Source organism: Podarcis melisellensis, assembly GCF_964234715.1.
Source record: "Podarcis melisellensis genome assembly, chromosome: 18".
Lineage (NCBI taxonomy): Eukaryota > Metazoa > Chordata > Lepidosauria > Squamata > Lacertidae > Podarcis > Podarcis melisellensis.
The window spans coordinates 12,931,407-12,950,613 of NC_138536.1; the positions used below are offsets into that span (position 1 = coordinate 12,931,407).

The 19,207-nt window shown below is 51.9% G+C and overlaps 1 protein-coding gene across 2 annotated transcripts; it reads left to right on the plus strand.

Moving 5' to 3' along the window:
• The first annotated feature begins 261 nt into the window (after nt 1–261).
• THOP1 (thimet oligopeptidase 1) lies at nt 262–15,047 on the plus strand. Of its 2 annotated transcripts, none has more exons than XM_081895537.1 (13): nt 262–349; nt 2,266–2,469; nt 3,195–3,343; nt 6,730–6,837; nt 7,303–7,405; nt 8,032–8,192; nt 8,680–8,815; nt 9,390–9,756; nt 10,707–10,908; nt 11,616–11,802; nt 12,534–12,662; nt 13,338–13,474; nt 14,701–15,047. In XM_081895537.1, the coding sequence occupies exons 1-13, from the start codon at nt 277–279 to the stop codon at nt 14,857–14,859; spliced, it is 2,115 nt and encodes a 704-aa protein (XP_081751663.1). In that variant the 5' UTR covers nt 262–276; the 3' UTR covers nt 14,860–15,047. The 2 variants fall into 2 exon arrangements, with proteins under 2 accessions (XP_081751663.1, XP_081751664.1); XM_081895538.1 differs by lacking the exon at nt 262–349 and adding an exon at nt 591–730.
• The last annotated feature ends 4,160 nt before the right edge of the window (nt 15,048–19,207 follow it).

Here is a 19,207-nt window from a genome sequence, read left to right on the forward strand (position 1 = left end):
AACCTTCCAATTACGAAACGCTCCCGGTTCAGTGAGCAGCAGCAAAGGACGCCTTCCTTAAATTGCGCCCCCCCCCCAAAAAAAAATCACTCGGCACGTTTGACCTTCTTATCCAACAACGAAACGTTCTCTCTTTCCGTTTCGTAGGTCTATGCTCCCTTTCCAGCAACTGAGGGCGGAAAGCAGGCGAGTCGCTGCTATGGGAGAGCGGTGGATTGTGGGAGCGGGAGGTGGAGCCTGCGCAAAGGCGGAGAAGCTGCTCCTGGCCCAAAGGGGATGCGGGAATCGAGTCTCTACAAGACGACTTCCGGCTCTCTATTGAAGGAAAGAGGCTTGCGGGCCCCTGAAGGTGCGGCCAGGGAGAGAAGCAGGGACCCTTCAGCCTGCCACCTTCCTTGCTTGTCCTCATGCTTCTCAAGGAAGGACGCGCGCATATTCCTGCATTGCAGCGGGTTGGACTGGATGACCCTCAGGGTCCCTTCCAACTCTACACGAGATTTTCTCCTTGTGGGGTTTGCAATGGGGGAAATCTGCGCATGCAAAGCAGGCGACAACCCCCGCCCTCTGAGTTCGAAGTGGGCGGGGCCGCTTCCTTGCCCCCGCCCCATCCCATAATCCCCCTGGCTCTCCTCTCCCCCCCCCCCCGCCTGCCTTTGCTCTGGAAACCTCCATGTGCTGAGCCGGAGCAGCAGGACTCGCAGCCGACCAAAGCGGATGGCTCCTCCGACAGGTGATTTTGGCGGTGCAAAGCAGGCGCGCCGGGGCGGCAGCTGCCCTGAGGCCGGCAAGGGGGGGGTCTGGGACGGGGGGGGGTCAGAGCCAGGAAGGCTGGGGTCCCCCCTCCATCTTCTCGTTTGGACTTGCCCGGGTGAATTTCAGCCTTACCTGCCAACAAGCTTCCTTCCTTCCACCTCGCTCTCTGTCTTTCCACAATTCGTGCCAAAAAACTTCACCGATTGGATATCTGTCTGCTCTGCTTGAGGTGCGCAGGGCCTTCCCTTTCCCGTCAGGTGGCTCGTTGGCACCCCGTCCTGGGTTGGGTGGGGTTGGCTGGCACCATCCCTGCCGCCCTGGGCAGTTGGCGGAGGAGCAGAGGGAGGGGAGCAGCCCGGGCTCGGCAGGGGCTGGGAGTGGGGAGGGAGCTCTGGGCTTCTGCTGGGCACCAGATGCCGAGCATGAGCAATGTGCCGACCGCCTAAGAATGTCAGAACCGTGCAGCCCAGGTTCCTTTTCTCACAGGGCCAAGCAGATGCCCCCAAAGGGGAACTCAGCCAGCAGGATTTGAACACAAGAGCGACTTCCCCCTTCCTTGTGTGGTTTCCAGCAACTGGGATTCAGAAGCAACTGGGGAGGCCAGAGCAGAGATATTGGGGCTAAGAGCCATTGGCAGAGCATGAATTCGTCCAGTCCTCTTTTAAAGCAGTCTAGTTTGCTGGCTGCTGCTGCTGCTTCCTTTGGCAGGGAGCTCCGCAGATCCCCGGAAGCATTGCTGCCTCCAACTGTGGAGGCACGGCAGAGCTATCCTGGCATTGTCCTCTCCATGAATTTGTCTGACCCTGTTTCTAAGCTGTCTAGGCTGGTGGCTGCCTCCTGGGGCGGAGAGTTCAGCAGATTCCCAGCCACTGATATTCAGGATCCTACTAGCCTTGGCAGTGGCGAGAAGCCCTTTATTTTCCCATTCCTGCTTGCTTGATGCCCCCTCTCTACCCCCTTTTTTCCAAATATTTTTATTGGTTTTCCAAATTTATAATAAACACAAAAGAAAAACAATACAATAAACAAACATACTTATATCTTAACTGTTAAAATCCCAATTTAAATAACATTATTAAGTGACTTCCTCAGATCCCCCCAACTGTGTTTCCATAATACTCATTTTAGCAGTTTTCCAATATCCACTTACAAATAGAATTAACTTATTCCATTAACATCTTTCTTTCTTTTCATAATGTTCTCAATCCATAACGTTATACAATCAATCTATTTTACTCCTAGGCCAATTTGGTACTTACAAGTAGTTCTACTTAAATTATGTTAGAATATCTAGCCAAATAGTCCTTAAATTTCTTCCATTCTTCTTGATGCTCCTCCTCCTTCTGATCGCGGATTCTTCCAGTTAGGTCAGCCAGCTCCAAAAAGTCCACCAATTTCATCTGCCATTCCTCCACTGTTGGCATTTCTTGTAGCTTCCAGTTTTTGGCTAACGAAATTCTTGCTGCAGTTGTGGCATACAAAAAGCCCCCTCTCTGCCCCTTCCCTACCCAGACAGCGCCATGGAGGCTGCAGCCCCCCCTTGCCCGGCCAGCCACCTCCGCTGGGACCTGACGGCCGCACAGATCCAGGACGCTACGGCCAAGCTGATGGAGAAGACCAAGCGGGTGTACGACACGGTGGGTGCCCTGGCGCAGGGTGACATCTCCTACGAGAACACGCTGGGCGCCCTGGCCGCCGTGGAGGTGGAGTACACGGGTAAGTCCAGAGGGGTGCTGAAGGCACATCATTTCCACACAATAGGAATCCTGGAAGCTATAGTTTGCTAGGAACTTCGGCACTGGGAGAAGCTGCGGTTACTGGAATTCTTTGTGTGGATCTGCCTTATCCAATGCAATTCTTAAGGAGCCAAACCGATGCTAAGGATACAATAACCTTTCAAAGGTGTTTTTGGGAAGGGGTGGGGGGAAGGAAGATTCTTAATAATAATAATAATAGTTAAATTTGTATACTATTCATCTGTAGATCTCAGGGCAGTTAGGATATATAATTATGTATTGATTTGTGTGTTTTTGCTCTAGTTTTTAGTATGTGTATTGTGTTTCTATCTTGTATTTTTATGGTGCAAGCCTCCTGGAGGTAGAATCACAGGGGAATACTGTTGGAAGGGACCCTAGGGGTCATCCAGTCCAACCCCCTGCAATGGAGGAAACCTTTTGCCCAAGCTGGGGCTCGAACCCATGACCCTGAGCTGAAAAGTCTCTTGCTGTACTGACTGAGGTATCCTCCTTTTGCTCTATGGATGGAGGACGGGAGACAAGAATGAAATGAAATGCACTAGGTTCCAGGGGGCTGGAGCCGTGATACTAAAAGCCCCATTAGTCAAAGTGAGAGTAGCTCTGGGGCACAGGGTGCTCTCTGCATGGGTGGGTAGGGGGCCGAGAGGTTTGCCTGACAGCCACCTTTCCCTCTTCCCCTCCCAGTTCAGCGGAACATGCTAGACTTCCCGCAACACGTGTCTCCCTGCAAGGAGGTTCGTGTGGCCAGCACTGAGGCCGACAAGAAGCTCGCTGAGTTTGACGTGGAGATGAGCATGCGGCGGGACGTTTACCAGCGCATCATCTGGCTGCAGGTCAGGATGCAGGCGGCGCCCCAAAGTGGGGCGGGGAGGGGGTGGGACTGGTGCTAGAACTCCCCCAGGTGCCAGGCGCTTGCCCAATTGCAACCATGCAGAGTTCTCTGGGCACCAGTTTGGCGACTGACATCTCCCTCTGGCTGGCCTCTCCAGGTTTTTTTTTATTTTTTTATTTCTTATTGAATGTTACAGTTTTTTCATCATCAGAATCATTATTTCAAAAACAAAATACATTACAAATCCTCAAACCCCCCCCCCCCCGTGACTTCCCTCAACTTCCTTTTCTGTTTTTTGGGCATATTATATCTCCCTGCTTATTGGTTATTCTTAAAAAAATTTAAAGTAATTATTATTCTCTTATCATTTTAACATCCTATTTCTATTTCACATTTCTTATGTTGATTGCAAATGATTAATCAAACCTTGCAAGTGAGTCCATTTCTTTACATTGATTCTGTAAAGTTTATATAAATGGTTCCCAATCTTTCTTAAAATCTCTATTGTCTTTGTCTTTCCATTAGTTTTGCCATTTCAGCGTATTCCATCAGTTTCCATTCTTCTTTAGCTGGTATTTCAGCACTTTTCCTTCTTTGTCAGCCTTCCTCAATCTCGGCCCTCCAGATGTTTTTGGCCTACCACTCCCATGATCCCTAGCTAGCAGGACCAGTGGTCAGGGGTGATGGGAATTGCAGTCTTAAAAACATATGGAGGGCCGAGGTTGAGGAAGCCTGATCTTTGTGCTAGCAACATCCTAGCCGTAGTTGTAGCACACATGAAAAGTTTTTTCTTCTCTTTCAGCAAATCTTGACCTGAAATGCCTAACAAAAAGGCTTCTGGGTTTTTCACAAAAGTTAGCGTAAACATTTTCTTCAATTCATTATAAATCATTTCCCAATATTTTTAAATTAGTTTACAATTCAACCACATATGAAAGAACGTACCCTATTTTTCTTCACATTTCCAACACTTATTGGGGGAAATAATTAATTGCCTAGCACTTGCAGTTATTGATCTCTAATATAACTGCAAGTCCTAGGCAATTATTTCCATGCAACTTTACGCACATCTAACTTTCTAAGTAAAACTAAACTGTATTAATTTAACCAACTCCTTTTTATCCTGTCGGCCTCACAGATGCCTGTTTTGGTATTCAGGCATCTGTATCCAAGAATCCTAGAAGGGACCCCCAGGGGTCATCCAGTCCACCCCCCTGGAATGCAGGAATCTCAGCCAAAGCATCCCTGACAAGCCACCCAAGCTCTGCTTAGAAACCTCCAAGGAAGGAGAGTCCACCACTCAATCAATTTTTATTAAACTGATTTATATTTGGCCATTAGCCTAAAATATCGAAGTTGCACAAGTCAGGCGTCTTGAGTTTTTCAGCTTTCCAAAAATGAGGGGTGCTAAAAAATTGTAACATGAATTGGGAAATTGAAATATATTTTTATTTTCCCTTTTCAGAAGGTAAAATGGAAATTCTTTGGTTTCCCGAAAGATGTTTTGGTGCTTCTGCATCTAACCTAGAGTTGCCTAGCTAAATGTTGTCCAATACATAGAAATCGTTAAAAATGACAGCTGAGTCTGGGAGTTATATGGTAGATTATTAAAATTATTTATTATTAGAATTACTTGGTTTTACCTGACATTTTTAGAAGGCAAAGAGGATACTTGGTTTTGCTTAGGAAGTAAAATTTCTCTAAAAATGATTGCTGTATATTTGCAGTTATTATGTTTGTTTGTTGTTTTGTGTTCCATGATCTTTTCAGATGGTAAAATGGATGTTCTTTGGTTTTCCAGAAGCAGTTTTGGTGTTTCTTGGTCAACCACAAAAATACAAGCAGATTTGCTCACACCCAAAACCCTGTTTTTTAAAGACCCCTCCCTGAAGAAATTTGCAAAAATTAAGTTTAATTCAGCTTTTCATATGGAAGCATGAGGACTAGAGTCTTGCTTTATTGGTAGGCTTCAGGCTGCAGCTCAGTTTACAGAAATTAAGTTTTGCCCTACCATGAGCTTTAAAATCTGCAGGTGCATGAAGTGAACTGGGTGTAGGTGTTGCTCTCAGCCTTTGGGGCAGAGCTGGTGTGTGGCAGCAGTGCAGAGCGTGGGCTGTGAACCTGGAAAATCCAGTTTGCAAAGCAGCTCTCCTTTGAAGATCCATCTTCGCCCTTTGGCTGGGTAGGCTCCGAGCTCCTGACCATCTTTTCTCAACCTTATGGAGATGAAATAATAATAATAATTAATAATAATAGTTGTCATTACCATTGTTGTAACTCCTGGTGTATTTTCTGAACTGCTTTAAGTGGTTTACAGATGAAATAATAACAACAACAACAATTATTATTATTAGTAATACAGTGGTACCTTGGTTCTCAAACTTAATCCCTTCCAGAAGTCCGTTCCAAAACCAAGGCATGCTTTCCCATAAAAATTAATGCAAAACAAATTAATCCCTTAAAAACAACCCCTAGAACAGCAATTTAACATGAATTTTACTATCTAACGAGACCATTGATCCATAAAATGAAAGCAATAATCAATGTAAAGTAAAGGTAAAGGTACCCCTGCCCGTACGGGCCAGTCTTGACAGACTCTGGGGTTGTGCGCCCATCTCACTTAAGAGGCCAGGGGCCAGCGCTGTCCGAAGACACTTCCGGGTCACGTGGCCAGCGTGACATCGCTGCTCTGGCGAGCCAGAGCCGCACACGGAAACGTCGTTTACCTTCCCGCTGGTAAGCGGTCCCTATTTATCTACTTGCACCCGGAGGTGCTTTCGAACTGCTAGGTTGGCAGGCGCTGGGACCGAGCAGCGGGAGCGCACCCCGCCGCAGGGATTCGAACCGCCGACCTTTCGATCGGCAAGTCCTAGGCGCTGAGGCTTTAACCCACAGCGCCACCTGCGTCCCTTATAATCAATGTACTGTACTATAAAATAAGCAAGACAGTATTGTAGATGATAAAAATGAAAATTAATTTTTTTCTTACCTGCACTGATGACAGTCATTGTTTGGATGGGGGGCTTTTATCCATTTCTGCAGAGACACAATCGATCAGGAGCTGAACTGGGTTCCGCACAGTCACCAAAACAAATGAACCGAAAAAGCCTCAAAAATGCAAAATAAATACCAAAAACAAAAGTGCCAAACTTAATCCATTCGGGAAATCCGTTTGACTTCTGAAATGTCTTAATCCAAACGTAATCCATTTGGGAAACCAAGGCACGGCTTCTGATTGGCACAGGAGCCCCAGAAACAATAGCCGACAGTTGCATCAGATGTTCAGCTTCTGAAAAACGTTCGAAAACCAGAACACTTCCTTCCGGGTTTTTGGAGTTTGAGAACCAATGTACCATTGTAATTATTTGATTTGTTGCTTCCTTGCAGGAGAAGCTGGAGAACACCTCCCTGAAGCCGGAAGCGAAGCGATACCTTGAGCGCCTGATCAAGCTGGGCCGGCGGAGTGGCCTCCATCTCCCCGAGGAGACGCAGGAGGTGGGAGACATTTGCCCAGGGAGGGGGGGCCCTGAGGGTCACCTGGCCTCCCAGGGGCACAGCTGGACTCAAGAGGCAAATCCGTGGCTCCTCTTGGGGAGGCTTGGAAGCGAAGGGAACAGAGCTGGCTGAACGCTGTGATTCCTGCCTTGCAGTGGGTTGGACTGGATGACCCTTGGGGTCCCTTCCAGCCCCCCCATTCTCTCACCCCAGCAGGGCTGGAGGGACGCCCCTGCCAGGTCGAAAGAGGCCTGGGAGGTTGATGCACAGCCTGAGACGAGGGACCCCTTCTTCCTCTCGTGAATTCACAGAGGCCTTTTAGCGAGTAAACTGCCCTGCGTGGATCGTGGGAATACGTGGGATCGAGAACCAGGGGTGAGGGCGGGGGGGGGGAGTTGTTGGGGGTAAGCCAACTCGGCTCGGGGCCTTTTGCTGCCTCCAACCCCATTTCCCCCTTTCGCCCAGAAAATCAAAGAGATAAAAAAAAGGCTGAGCGTCCTCTGCATCGACTTCAACAAGAACCTCAACGAGGACACGACCGTCCTGCCCTTCTCCCGGGAAGAGCTGGGTAAGGGCGGGGCAACGGGTGTCCCTCGGGTGCCATTGGGGGCAAAGACTAGATGACCCTTGGGGTTCCCTTCCAACTCTACCCTTCCATGATTCTTCCTATCTGGGATAGCTCATTCGGTAGAGCAGGAGACTCTTAATCTCGGGGTTGTGGGTTCAAAACCCACCTTAGGCAAGATTCCTGCCTTGCAGGGGGTTGGGCTGGATGACCCTCGGGGGTCCCTTCCAACTCTCAGCCAAGCCCAATAATTTTCTCAACCGTTCCTCCCAGGTATGCATAGAAATAATTACAGATTAATGTTATTTTGCTTAGAAAGGGTAAATGATTGCCAAGTACTCGCCATTATGTTACAGTTTCATTTTGTCATTTATTATTATTATTCCTGACCTTTTCAGAGGATACAATTTGAAATTCTTTGCTTTTCCAGAAGCAGATTAAGTGTATAAAAGCATCAGTGCATAGCATAATAATAAAATAATCCCAGTAACCCAATAATGGACGCCATGCGCCATGAAGCCTGCAATCCTCACATGAAACTTGTAAAGTTAAAGCGTCTAGTCTCTGTGAGGCTCACCCCTTGGGCCCCTTTGCCCGCCACCCATGGGTGCCCTTGTCCTTCCTTGCAGGGGGTCTTCCTGAGGACTTCCTGAGTTCCCTGGAGAAGACTGAGGAGGGGAACCTGAAGGTGACCCTGAAGTACCCCCACTATTTCCCCCTGATGAAGAAGTGCCACGTTCCAGAGACGCGGAGGCTGGTGGAGAAGCAGTTCAACTCCCGCTGCAAGGAGGTAGAAGGCAGCACAAACCTAACAAATGAATGCCTTTTCTGCTTTCTGCTCGGAGAACGGCTCCCTTTCTCCCTGCATATCTCTGCTGTCACATGAAAACTCAGCAGGGATTCGTTTCAGCAAAGTTGCAATCCAAATTTTGCCCCTCGCTCTTTAAAAGCCGTCTGAGTTGGTGTCCTGTGGCAGTGAGTTCCGCAGATGGACCCTGTGCCATTTCGCCCGCCCTGACCCTCCTGGCATTCCGCTTCCTTGCATGCCACGAGTTCGAGTTTACGATACAGGGAGGAAAACCTCCCTGCACGATTCCATTTTCTTTGTTGAGGGTTTTGCTGCAGCCTCGTGTTTCCTTACATTTCTCAGAATGTCTGTTTCTCCATGTAGTTGATGATAAAGGCCTTTTCTGAAAGGGGGGGAATAAAAGGGGCTCCTTTGCGGTCTCCCCCACTGGCTGCCTCACCGCCTCCCCCCCTCTCTCCGGTTGCCACAGGAGAACTGCCTGATCCTGAAGGAACTGGTGGATCTGCGGGCGAAGAAGGCGGCTCTGCTGGGATTTGAGACACACGCCGACTTCGTCCTGGAGATGAACATGGCCAAGGACTGCCAGACGGTGGCCTCTTTCCTGGGTATGGCGTTTCTGCAGATGGCGAGCACATGGCTTCAGCCCCAAAGAAAGCAGGACGGTTGAAGGGTCTCCTAGGACTGCAGAGGTGGAAGGGACCCCAGGGGGTCATCTATCCCAACCCCCTGCAAGGCAGGACTCTCCGCTAAAGAATCTGTTACAAACCTCCAAGGAAGGAGAGGCCTTCCAATAGGTGCAAGGCAGTCTCTCCATTGTTTGTGTTTCTTATTTGCGTGTTTAGAAAACCTTTGACTAAAATTCTTTATTAACAATAGTTATTTTTGAAAGCCAGAGGAGGTTCACAGACCCCTCCCCTGCTTTTCTGCTCCGGAAGGCAGGACCCGAACCAAGGGATTCAGAAGGTGGTGGACTCTGCTTGGCGGATTTTAAGCAGCTGTCCATCAGGAATTCTTTTGCTGAGATTCTTGCCTCGCAGGGGGTGGGTCTGGATGTCCCCTGGGGGTCCCCCAACCTTCCATTCTGTGGTTCTTCGGCCGAGCTTCCTGCCCAGCACAGGGTTAGTCTGGATGACCCCCGGGGGACCCTGCAACCCTCCCACACTCTTCTCCCCTGCACAGATGAGCTGGCGGCCAAGCTGCGTGTGCTGGGCGAGCAGGAGCGGGCCCTGATGCTGTCCCTGAAGCGCCAGGAGTGCGAGCAGCGCGGCCTGCCCTTTGACGGGTGCCTCCATGCCTGGGACCTGCGCTTCTACATGAACCGGGTTCAGGAGACGCTTTACCAGGTGGACCAGAACCTGCTCAAGGAGTTCTTCCCCATGGAGGTGGTGACGGCCGGCCTGCTGGGTATCTACCAGGAGTTGTTGGGGCTCACCTTCCGCCTGGAGGAGGGGGCCCCCGCCTGGCACCCCGACGTCCAGCTCTACGCCGTGCAGGACGCCCACTCCGGCCAGGCCGTCGGGAAGTTCTACCTGGACCTCTACCCAAGGTGAGTCCCAGGGGGCGAAGGGTCAAAGAGCGTGCAGAAGGTCCCAGGTCCAGGGCTTCTAGTCCTCATGGGCCAGCAGCCCATGGAGCCAAAGAAGCTGGCTAGACTGCCCCTGCAGCTGGAGGCTCCATAGTAAGAACCCGGGGGCTGGATCAACCCAGCAGCCCAACATCCTGACCTCACAGCAGCAAAATGCCCCATAGAACCGAGGAATCCAGAGTTGCTGTTTCTGGAGCTGGAGGCTCCAGAAAAGAGCTTTGCTGCTGGACCAGACCCGAAGGGGGCCCAACTGGCCTGGCCTCCTGTCCTCATAGTGGCCAGGCGCCCCCAAATACCCAGGATTCCAGATCGACTGCCTCTGGAGCTGGAGGCTCCATCAAGGCATCCGAAGACTCCCGCCACTGGATCAGGCCCAGAGCACCCTGGTCCCAGAGTAGCCGACCAGATGCCCTCCAAGGGAAGAATTTTGGTTGCTCTGTTAATAGCTAAACAGCAATTGTTTCATCAATGATTTGTAATTGCTTCACTGATGATTTGTTACTTATTTTCTAAGACTTGTGCTGCATTTAGGATGTTATTTTACACGTTCACCAGTTAATGGTTGTAAAAGGTTAGGGATTCATCAGGATGGGAATTGGAAAAGAAATAAAATCTAGCAATCAGTCCAGAAGCCCCCAAGGGGTCCTGCGCACACCAGCCCTGCCCCCAGCTGCTGTCCCCGCCTTCTGGTTCCCCAGGGCAGAGAGGTTCTGCCATCCCAGGAGGCCTCTCAGGGAAGAGCCTGGATGCTGCCTCGGGCCAAAGTCCAGCTCTGCTTCCTGTCCTGGCTGGAGTCCAGATAGACTGTCCTTGGCCCTGGAGGCTCAGAGAGTATCAGAAGCACAGCATGGGAAGGGACCCCTAGCCCAGCCGGCCGCTCTGCCACAGGCTCTCCTTTGTCCCCGGAGCAGGGAGGGGAAGTATGGCCACGCAGCCTGCTTTGGTCTGCAGCCCGGCTGCCTTCTCCCCGACGGCAGCCGCCAGATCTCGGTGGCAGCCATGGTGGCCAACTTCACGAAGCCCACGCAGGACGCGCCTTCGTTGCTGCAGCACGACGAGGTGGAGACCTACTTCCACGAGTTTGGGCACGTCATGCACCAGCTCTGCTCGGAGGTGAGAGGCCGACCCGGGAGCCCTTGGCCTCGGTCTTCTGGGCTGGAAAATGGGTCCGAGGTCAAGTTGCTGATTTTTCCAACCTTTGAAAATGAGGGGTGCTAGAAAGCGGTGAAGCAACCTGGGATTGGAAAGGTATTTGGGCTAAATTAGTGTGATTTAGTGTTGCCTGTTGGGTAAAACGTGTGAAACAGTGTGTAGGAATCATTAAAAATGATTGCCAAGTATTGAATGGCAGAGTTGGAAGGGACACCACAAGGTCATCTAGTCCAACCCCATGCAGGTACACAAGTATCCATGGCAGGTGCCCCCCCCACGGCAGCGTCACATAGTGGTTAGAGTGTCGGACTAGGTCCTGGAAGTGACCAGAGCTCAAATCTCCCGCACTCAGCCTTGAAGCCCACTGTGTGACCTCTCAGCCTAGCCTGCCTCACATGGTTTTAGGGATGAAAACAGGACAAAGACTTGGGAGAGACCAGGGTTCAAATACCCCCACCTTGGCCATGAAGCTTAATGACTAACCTTGGAGTTAGTCAGAGCCCCTCTCTCGGCCCCAACCTGCCTCACAGTGTTGTGGTGTCGATTAAATGAGGCCTGAGTGAGACCAGGGTTCAAATCCTTCCTACTTAGTCAGGAAGCTTACTGGGTAACTTTGAGGACAGTCCTGCAGCCCTTTGCTCAGCCCCTTCCTCTCTGCCCCCGGACAGGCGGACTTTGCCATGTTCAGTGGGACCCACGTGGAGAGGGACTTCGTAGAGGCTCCATCGCAGATGCTGGAGAACTGGGTGTGGGAGAAGGAGCCCCTGCGGCGGATGTCCACGCACTACAAGAATGGCGTGCCCATCCCAGACCAGCTGCTGGAGAAGCTCATCAAGTCCCGACAGGCCAACACAGGTAGGCAGCGTCCCCAGGTGGCTGCACGGGAAGGGCGGGAAGGAGCAACAACACCTGCCAAAGCATGCCTGGAGTCGTAGCATTGGAGGGGGGGCCCAGGGGGTCATCCATCCAACACCCCTGCAAGGCAGGAATATTTCGCCCAACGCAAGATTCAAACCCACAACCCTGAGATGAAGAGCCTCAGGTTCTACTGACTGAGCTCTCCCAGATCAAAAGCTTATCAATAAAAAATAACTTGCTGGGAAAGAATCTTGGATGCTGAACTATCCAGTAGCTTTCTTTCTCCATTTAAAACATCTGTATGTGTGTTCTAATTCAAATTAAATCCTTTTGATGCATAATAGCAGCACCATACAGATAAGCAAGGAAATATCCCCTTTAACCCAGAAGCCGGTGTTTAGGCAATACATGCAAGACTGATTAGTTTATTTTGTTTCATTTATTTATTTAATAGTTAATCAGCTTCCGCATCCTAGACTCCTCTTCATAAAGAAGGCGACACACAGTTTCCTGGAACCAGGAAATTCCTAACCCAAAGCGAGTCCTCTAGCTTTTGTTCTTAGCTTTTTGAACCTTCCTCTGGTTTAATTCAGTTGTTGACACCCCCCCCCCAAGAACTGGATGGGCCAAAAGGCTCCCTGGCCAATTGGGGCAGGGGATGGGGACCCCACAGCCCCCTGCCCCTCTTTCTCCTTTTCTTCCTCCTCCTCCTCCTCCTCTCTCTCCAGGACTCTTCAACCTGCGGCAGATCGTCCTGGCCAAGGTCGACCAGGCTTTGCACACACAGATGGACGCCGACCCTGCGGAGGAGTACGCCCGGCAGTGTGACAAGATCCTGGGCGTCCCTGCAACCCCAGGTAGCAGGCAGAGGAGGCTGCGGGGAACAGCTAAATCTGGTCAAGATCAGTGCAGTTTAGAAATCTGGTCGGATTCCGTGCCGCTTTGAAAGGTTTCACCTGCCCTCTTAATCCCAATGGGGCCTGATGCTCTCCTCCTCTTTGGTCTTGGGTGGCAATCTTTTGTTTTTACTTGTTTTAGTCTTCCTTGACTTTTTTTCTTTTGCCATTCCAATGTTTCCTTTTGGTCAAAGTTCTATTATTATATCCTTTTATGGTGTGGGTCCGTGAGAATGACGCATGGAAACCAAAAGATGGAGAGCTAAACCGCAAAATGGGCACGTAGGGCAAGTTTGGTTGCAGGAGGGTGAAAACAGCCAAGTCCCAGTGAAGGAAGACCATCCACGTAGTCAGAGGATGCGTCACAAAGGAATGCCAAACCATAGAAGAAGCACCTGTAGGTTCTAATCCTCAATGACCTCTCCACCGAGACCTCCTTTTCTCCATTATATTTTCACTTCCAGGGAGATTCTGTGGTGGGATTTGGGCTGTTTCCCATGGAGATGCAATGCCCCACGCAGACCATTGGTTGGACTAGATGGCCCTTGGGGGTCCCTTCCAACCCGACAATTCTGTGTCTAAGGGAAGCGTCCCCCAAGGCTCTCCTAACCTTCTCCCTGCATTGCCCCTTGCAAGGTACCAACATGCCGGCGACGTTTGGCCACCTAGCAGGGGGCTATGATGCCCAGTACTACGGCTACCTCTGGAGCGAGGTCTACTCCATGGACATGTTCTACACCCGCTTCAAGAAAGAAGGCGTCATGAACCACAAGGTAGGCAGGGAGCCCTCTGTTCCCACCACCTCTCGTCCTTCAAGCCTCTGCTGCTTGTGCATAGCCAACCAGAGCTGCCTGTGTCGCTCACCTGCCAGCGAAGAGCCTGGAATGGCCTCTGCCAAGCACCGGGTCCCGTGGAACTCCCTGCCACTGAGGATCAAAGTGAAAACCCTTCTACTCCACCAGGACTATTACAGTTAACAGTGGTGAATTGACCACCATATTTAACTTTATGAAGTTTTATGAGACAGCCTTATGCATTTTTATATATAATAACATTATTATTATTATTGGACGCGGGTGGCGCTGTGGGTAAAACCTCAGCGCCTAGGGCTTGCTGATCGTAAGGTCGGCGGTTCGAATCCCCGTGGCGGGGTGAGCTCCCGTCCTTCGGTCCCAGCTCCTGCCCACCTAGCAGTTCGAAAGCACCCTTAAGTGCAAGTAGATAAATAGGTACCACTTTATAGCAGGAAGGTAAACGGTGTTTCCGTGTGCTGCGCTGGTGCTGGCTTGCCAGAACAGCTTCGTCACGCTGGCCACGTGACCCAGAAGTGTCTTCGGACAGCGCTGGCCCCCGGCCTCTTAAGTGAGATGGGCGCACAACCCCAGAGTCGGACATGACTGGCCCGTACGGGCAGGGGTACCTTTACCTTATTATTATTATTATTATTATTATTATTATTATTATTATTGTTTATTAATTTATTATTTATACCCCGCCCATCTGGCTGGGTTTCCCCAGCCACTCTGGGCGGCTTCCACAAAGACAAAAAATACACTAAGATGTCACACATTAAAAACTTCTCTGAACAGGGAAGTTTATATAAATAAAGTTTATTAAGGTTAATAGAGAAAAATACAAAACAATATCTTTCCCCCTAGGTACAATAAAAGCATAAAAAGTGGAGGAGTAGAAAGGTGGGGTGGGGGGGAGAGAGAAATAAGCAGTGTGCAAATCCTTTTATGCCGGAGAGGGCAGAGCCTCGGCACCAGCTGCTTTTCCCATTGCCTGTCCCGGAAGTGGCAGTTTATTGCGTGGCTTCTCAGGAGCTTCTGGACTCTCCTTCCCTGGAGGTCTTTCAGCAGAGGCTGGGGGGCCGCCTGTCTTGGATGCTTTAGCTGAGATTCCTGCATTGCCGGGGGTGGGCTAGATAACCCCTGGGGGCCCCTTCCAACTCTTGAGTCTCTGATTTTGACCCGGCTTCTCTCTGGCTCCTTTCTAGGTGGGCATGGACTACCGGAACTGCATCCTGCGTCCCGGCGGCTCCCTCGATGCCTCCGACATGCTGCTCCGCTTCCTTGGCCGGAATCCCAGGCAGGATGCCTTCCTGGCCAGCAAGGGTCTTGCCGCCAACCCCACCAGCCCCCCCTCGTCCTGCTGAGACCCCCCCCCTGCCCGCTTCCCGGCTGGGGGGCACTTGCAAGTCCTGCCTGGCGGCTTGCTTGTAGAAATAGCCTTGGGAGTGGGGAGGGGTCCACCTCTGGCTTCCTGATTCCCTCCTTGGCCCACCCCCAGAGCCCCAACAAACAAAATTTCTCTAAACCCATCTGACTCCTTTGCCCCCCCCCCCCGGGAAAATACAGTTTGCAAGGAAAAGGATTGTGCTTTTAACGATTGGTTTGGAGCTCTGATTCTTTCCTGCCCTTGGGTGGAGGCTGGCGTTCGCTGCCGCTTGCAAGTGGATCCCTGGCCTAGATCAGTCAGATCCAGGGCTCTTGTAGAAGTGTAAAGCAGAGTTGCTGAAGGCAAGACGGGAAGGTGCTGCCCTGCCCTGTGTCTTCTGCTGCAGCCCCTTCTCCTTGATTTTCCTGCGGGGGACATTCACTCGCAGAGGCACCCCCTGGGTTTGCTGCCTCCTGAGAGCTCCAGCCGCAGTGCACAGTCTATGGTGGAAGGCTGCATGCATTATTGCAGCGGGGGAGGGGGGCTCCTCTTTCCTTCCCTCCATCTCTCTGATTTCCATGGGTCTAAAATTATTCCTATTCTTGCTTTGACACCCTTCGGAATCGATCTTAAGCCCCAAATCTTAGCTCTGTGTATCAATTTAGCAGTGCAGGTTTGATGCAGTTTGCACAACCGTTCATTTGAGGCTGTTCTCAATGCTGGGTATTTGGGGGGGCAGGGAGCAAACCCCAGTTGACATCACCCCGTGGGGTTTTGTGCAGCACAAAATGGCCCCTCTTCTCCAAAGGAGGGCAATCATCGCCTCTCAGGAAGCGGCCGTCTATCAAATCAAAAGACCCTTACGGTTTTTAAGGCGGGACGGAAGCCATTGCGGCGCAGAGATCTGGTCTCAACTGAGATCCTGAAGGGGACACCCCCCCCCCAATCTCTGCTTTGGCCTGGCCAGCCACTCCATGCAGCAGCTGTCTGGGCCCCCTGTTTTCATATCCGTCTAACGTGGATTGCGGATCGAGTTCTCTCCCGGCGGAAGCAAAAGGGTCCTGTGGACACAGCTCGTCTTCTTAGCAGCAGCAGCCGGGGCTGAGGTTGGATGGCCAATAAAGGGTTTTTGAGATTTTCGTTTGGGGCTGGACTTGGCATTCTTGATGGAGGGGAGAAGGCAGCTTACAAAGGTGCTAGACCATGTTGTCTTGGGTGTGATTCTGTGGAGAGTGTTTGTGTGTGTAAGGGAGAGGAAAGAGAGAGAAGGAAGAAAGAGGGGAGCCTCTAAACCCCCAGATTGTCCGAGTTCCCCTCTTGTACTTCCTTGCAATAGACCTGATCCCCATGCACAGAGCACTGCGCCCTTTTCATAGAAGCGTGGTGCTGAGAGGGACCCCGTTGCAATGCAGGTGTCTTGGCTCCAGCAGTGCCAGCCGCAATGCCCACCACTGCCCTTTAGGGGGCAGTCCGGGCACTTCCATACGCTCTAGAGACATCTGGGGGGGGGGGGTGCTGTGCATCTTTTGTTTGCAAAGACCCAGATCTCTGAGAAGGGGAGGAGGTCGGCGTTAATTTTAGGCCAGGCTCCATTTACAGTGTTTATTAAAAGCCAGGGGGTGTTTCTTTGTGCACATAGGGGGGAGGATTAGGTTTGTGGCTGGAGCACCACTGTGCGCTGGAGTGGGCCAGGGCGCCTTATTCTGGGCACACAGACAGGGCTAAATTTGTCCCTGGGGTGGGGGTCAGATTCCTGGGCTGCCAGCCTCCTCATCTGTCTCGCCTGCCTCTGGGTGCCTTGCCCTTCCTAGCATTTTGGCCAAACCTCTGCGCTTCCACTCCTAGCCCCCAACCCCCCCCCCACTATTTTTGACCCGTGGGTCTCCGCATGCTGCTCTCCTTGGGGGGGGCCTTGCAATCATCTCCCGGCTTACATTTCATGCCTGGACCCCTGGAGATGGAAGAGTGGGGGGTGCTGGCAAGTGGGTGGGGGGTCCATATCAGGTCCAAAACAAGTGTGACCTTATTAGGGCACAGGATTGAAGCCGGGGGGGGGGAGAGATTGTCCCTGCAATGTTGGCATGCCCTGCAGCTCCTGATTGTCATCTTGGCCTCTTAAACACCAAATTATTTTATTCCCTTGATTCCATCAGCCCCTCCAGCATTTCTCCTATAAAAATCAGGACATCCTCTCCATCAGGAAGCTTCTTGCACATTTGAGCTCACCACACACATCGGCATCACAGAATCGTAGAGCTGGAAGGGACCCTGAGGGCCATCTAGTCCAGCTCCCTGCAAGGCAGGAATATGCAGCTGTCCCCGGTGGGGACTGAACCGGCCACCGTGGCCTTGTCAGCGCCAGGTTCCCACCAACAGAGCTGTTCTGTCCTGGGCTACCTCTTGCAGTGAAGGAGCAGGCCAGAAACTGTAAAAAGCCCTCGCCCTTCTTTCTGGGGCTGCTGTCAAGAATTGAACTGGCGACCTTCTGCAATGGAAAGCTGGCATCTGCGGGGCCCTTGTGGGAACAGGATGCTGGGCTAGATGGGCCCCCTTTGGCCTCTTCCAGCAGCTCTGCTCCCCCCCCCCTTCTGTAGGGGGCCTGGGCCAGCTCAGTCGCAAATCAGGAGACTCCTAATCTCAGGGTCGTGGGTTCGAGCCCCATGTTGGGTAAAAGATTCCTGCATTGCAGAGGGTTGGCTGGATGACCCTCAGGGGTCCCTTCCATTCTATGATTTCACAGGCCTTGGGGAGGGGGCTTTGCTGCATCTCTCTTCTCTCCCTGCCTTGAGCCCAAATGATTGTGTCTGCTCCTTTCTCTCCCCATGCCTTTCTCTGGCTTAAATAGCAGGACCAAATTAACTGCACTCAGGCAGGAGTTCACAGGGTGGTGCAGGGGCAGCTTGGCCACCTGCTCTGTGTGCATAGAGAATGCATTGAAAGCACTGCATTACGGGGTTGGACTGGATGACCCTTGGGGGACCCTTCCAACTCTACAGTGCTGTTTCTATGGAATTGCAGGTTCCAGGAGTGAATCAGGTGCATCTCACCAGGGGACGTGGAGGCCCTTGCCCCGTCGCAGGAGGCACCAAGTCCCACAAAAGCCCCCCCCCCGCCAACATCTGTTGCCACGGTTCCAGCAGCCAAGACTGGTGGGATGGGAGACGAGGCCGGGGCCTCTGGCCTCCTTTTTAACCCAGAGAATGTTCAACGTCCCGCTGCGTCTGGTCATACTTATTTCAGGGCAGCTGTAAACTCAGAACACATTTAGCATAGTTTACTATCCTGGAAGGGAAGGCATGGGCCGCGTGTCTGATCCTGTTGGGTGCACAGAGCCCCGCACCATATCCAGCCCAGGGCCCTGTCCTCACAGGGAACCTTGGGATCCCAATAGACTGCCTGTGGGCCTGGAGGTTCCATAAGAAGAGCCTGGTTGTGGGATCAGGCCAAAGAGGCTCTCTGCAGTGGCCTTTGCAGTGACATCTAAGCACCTAGGAATTGAGAGACTGCCTCTGGGGCTGGAGGTTCCATAGAAGACAATATGGTCAAAGGGGGCCCATCTAGTAAGCCACCAAGCAGGACCTGAGTGCCAGGCACTGCCCAGTGGTTGTTTCCCATTATCTAGTATTCAGTGGTAGACTGCCCCTGGGCTTGGAGGCTCTACTATCCCATCCTGGTCTCAATTCAGAAGCATTTGCTGTCTCCAAGAGGGGAGGGTGAGTGCAGCCATCACGGTTCCAAGCTGGTCCCACCTGCGGTTTTGGCACCACACAGAGTGGAGGGCAAGGAGCAAGTCGGGGGGGGGCTGCAGTTACAGGGGGGAGGCGGCTGGTGGAAATGCAGCCTGGAGACAAGAAGGGCTTGAGCAGGACGTGTCTCCCTGGGGTAGAAGCAGAAGGTCTCAGGTTTGATTCCTGACATCTTCTTGCCTGAAAGCCTGGACAGCTGCTGCTGGCCTGTGCAGACAATATGGAACCTGACTCCACAGCTTTGTGTTAAGACCATGAGGACCAGAATCTTTATTTCCAAAGACAAGCTTGGTGGACAAGCACCTGGCTTTGCATGCAGGTCCCGGGGTTGACTGTTGCTGCTCTGAAACCCCCAGAAAGATCCCGACCAAGCTGGGGGGGGGGGCAGGGCCTGATCCTCAGTGGAGCAGCCAATGCACGTGCCCCACGGCAGTCGCATTCCTGCGCTGTGTTTCCCCAGGAGGTGGTGACATGCTTGTCCCAAGGACCTTGTCGCTCCTGGAGGTTTAATCTGCAATGGGGGGGGGGGGCAGCGATGGGGGGGGCCAGGCGACCTTGGCTGGAGTGACTTTTTTCCACAGAGGGTGCACAGCATCACCC

Bases quoted from the DNA above. Each gene is read 5' to 3' on its own strand.
- THOP1 (XM_081895537.1), top strand. From the start codon at position 277: ATGCGGGAATCGAGTCTCTACAAGACGACTTCCGGCTCTCTATTGAAG. The intron at 7,406-8,031 runs GTAAGGGCGGGG...CCTTCCTTGCAG, and splicing joins CTTCTCCCGGGAAGAGCTGG to GGGGTCTTCCTGAGGACTTC. The intron at 11,803-12,533 runs GTAGGCAGCGTC...CTCTCTCTCCAG, and splicing joins GTCCCGACAGGCCAACACAG to GACTCTTCAACCTGCGGCAG.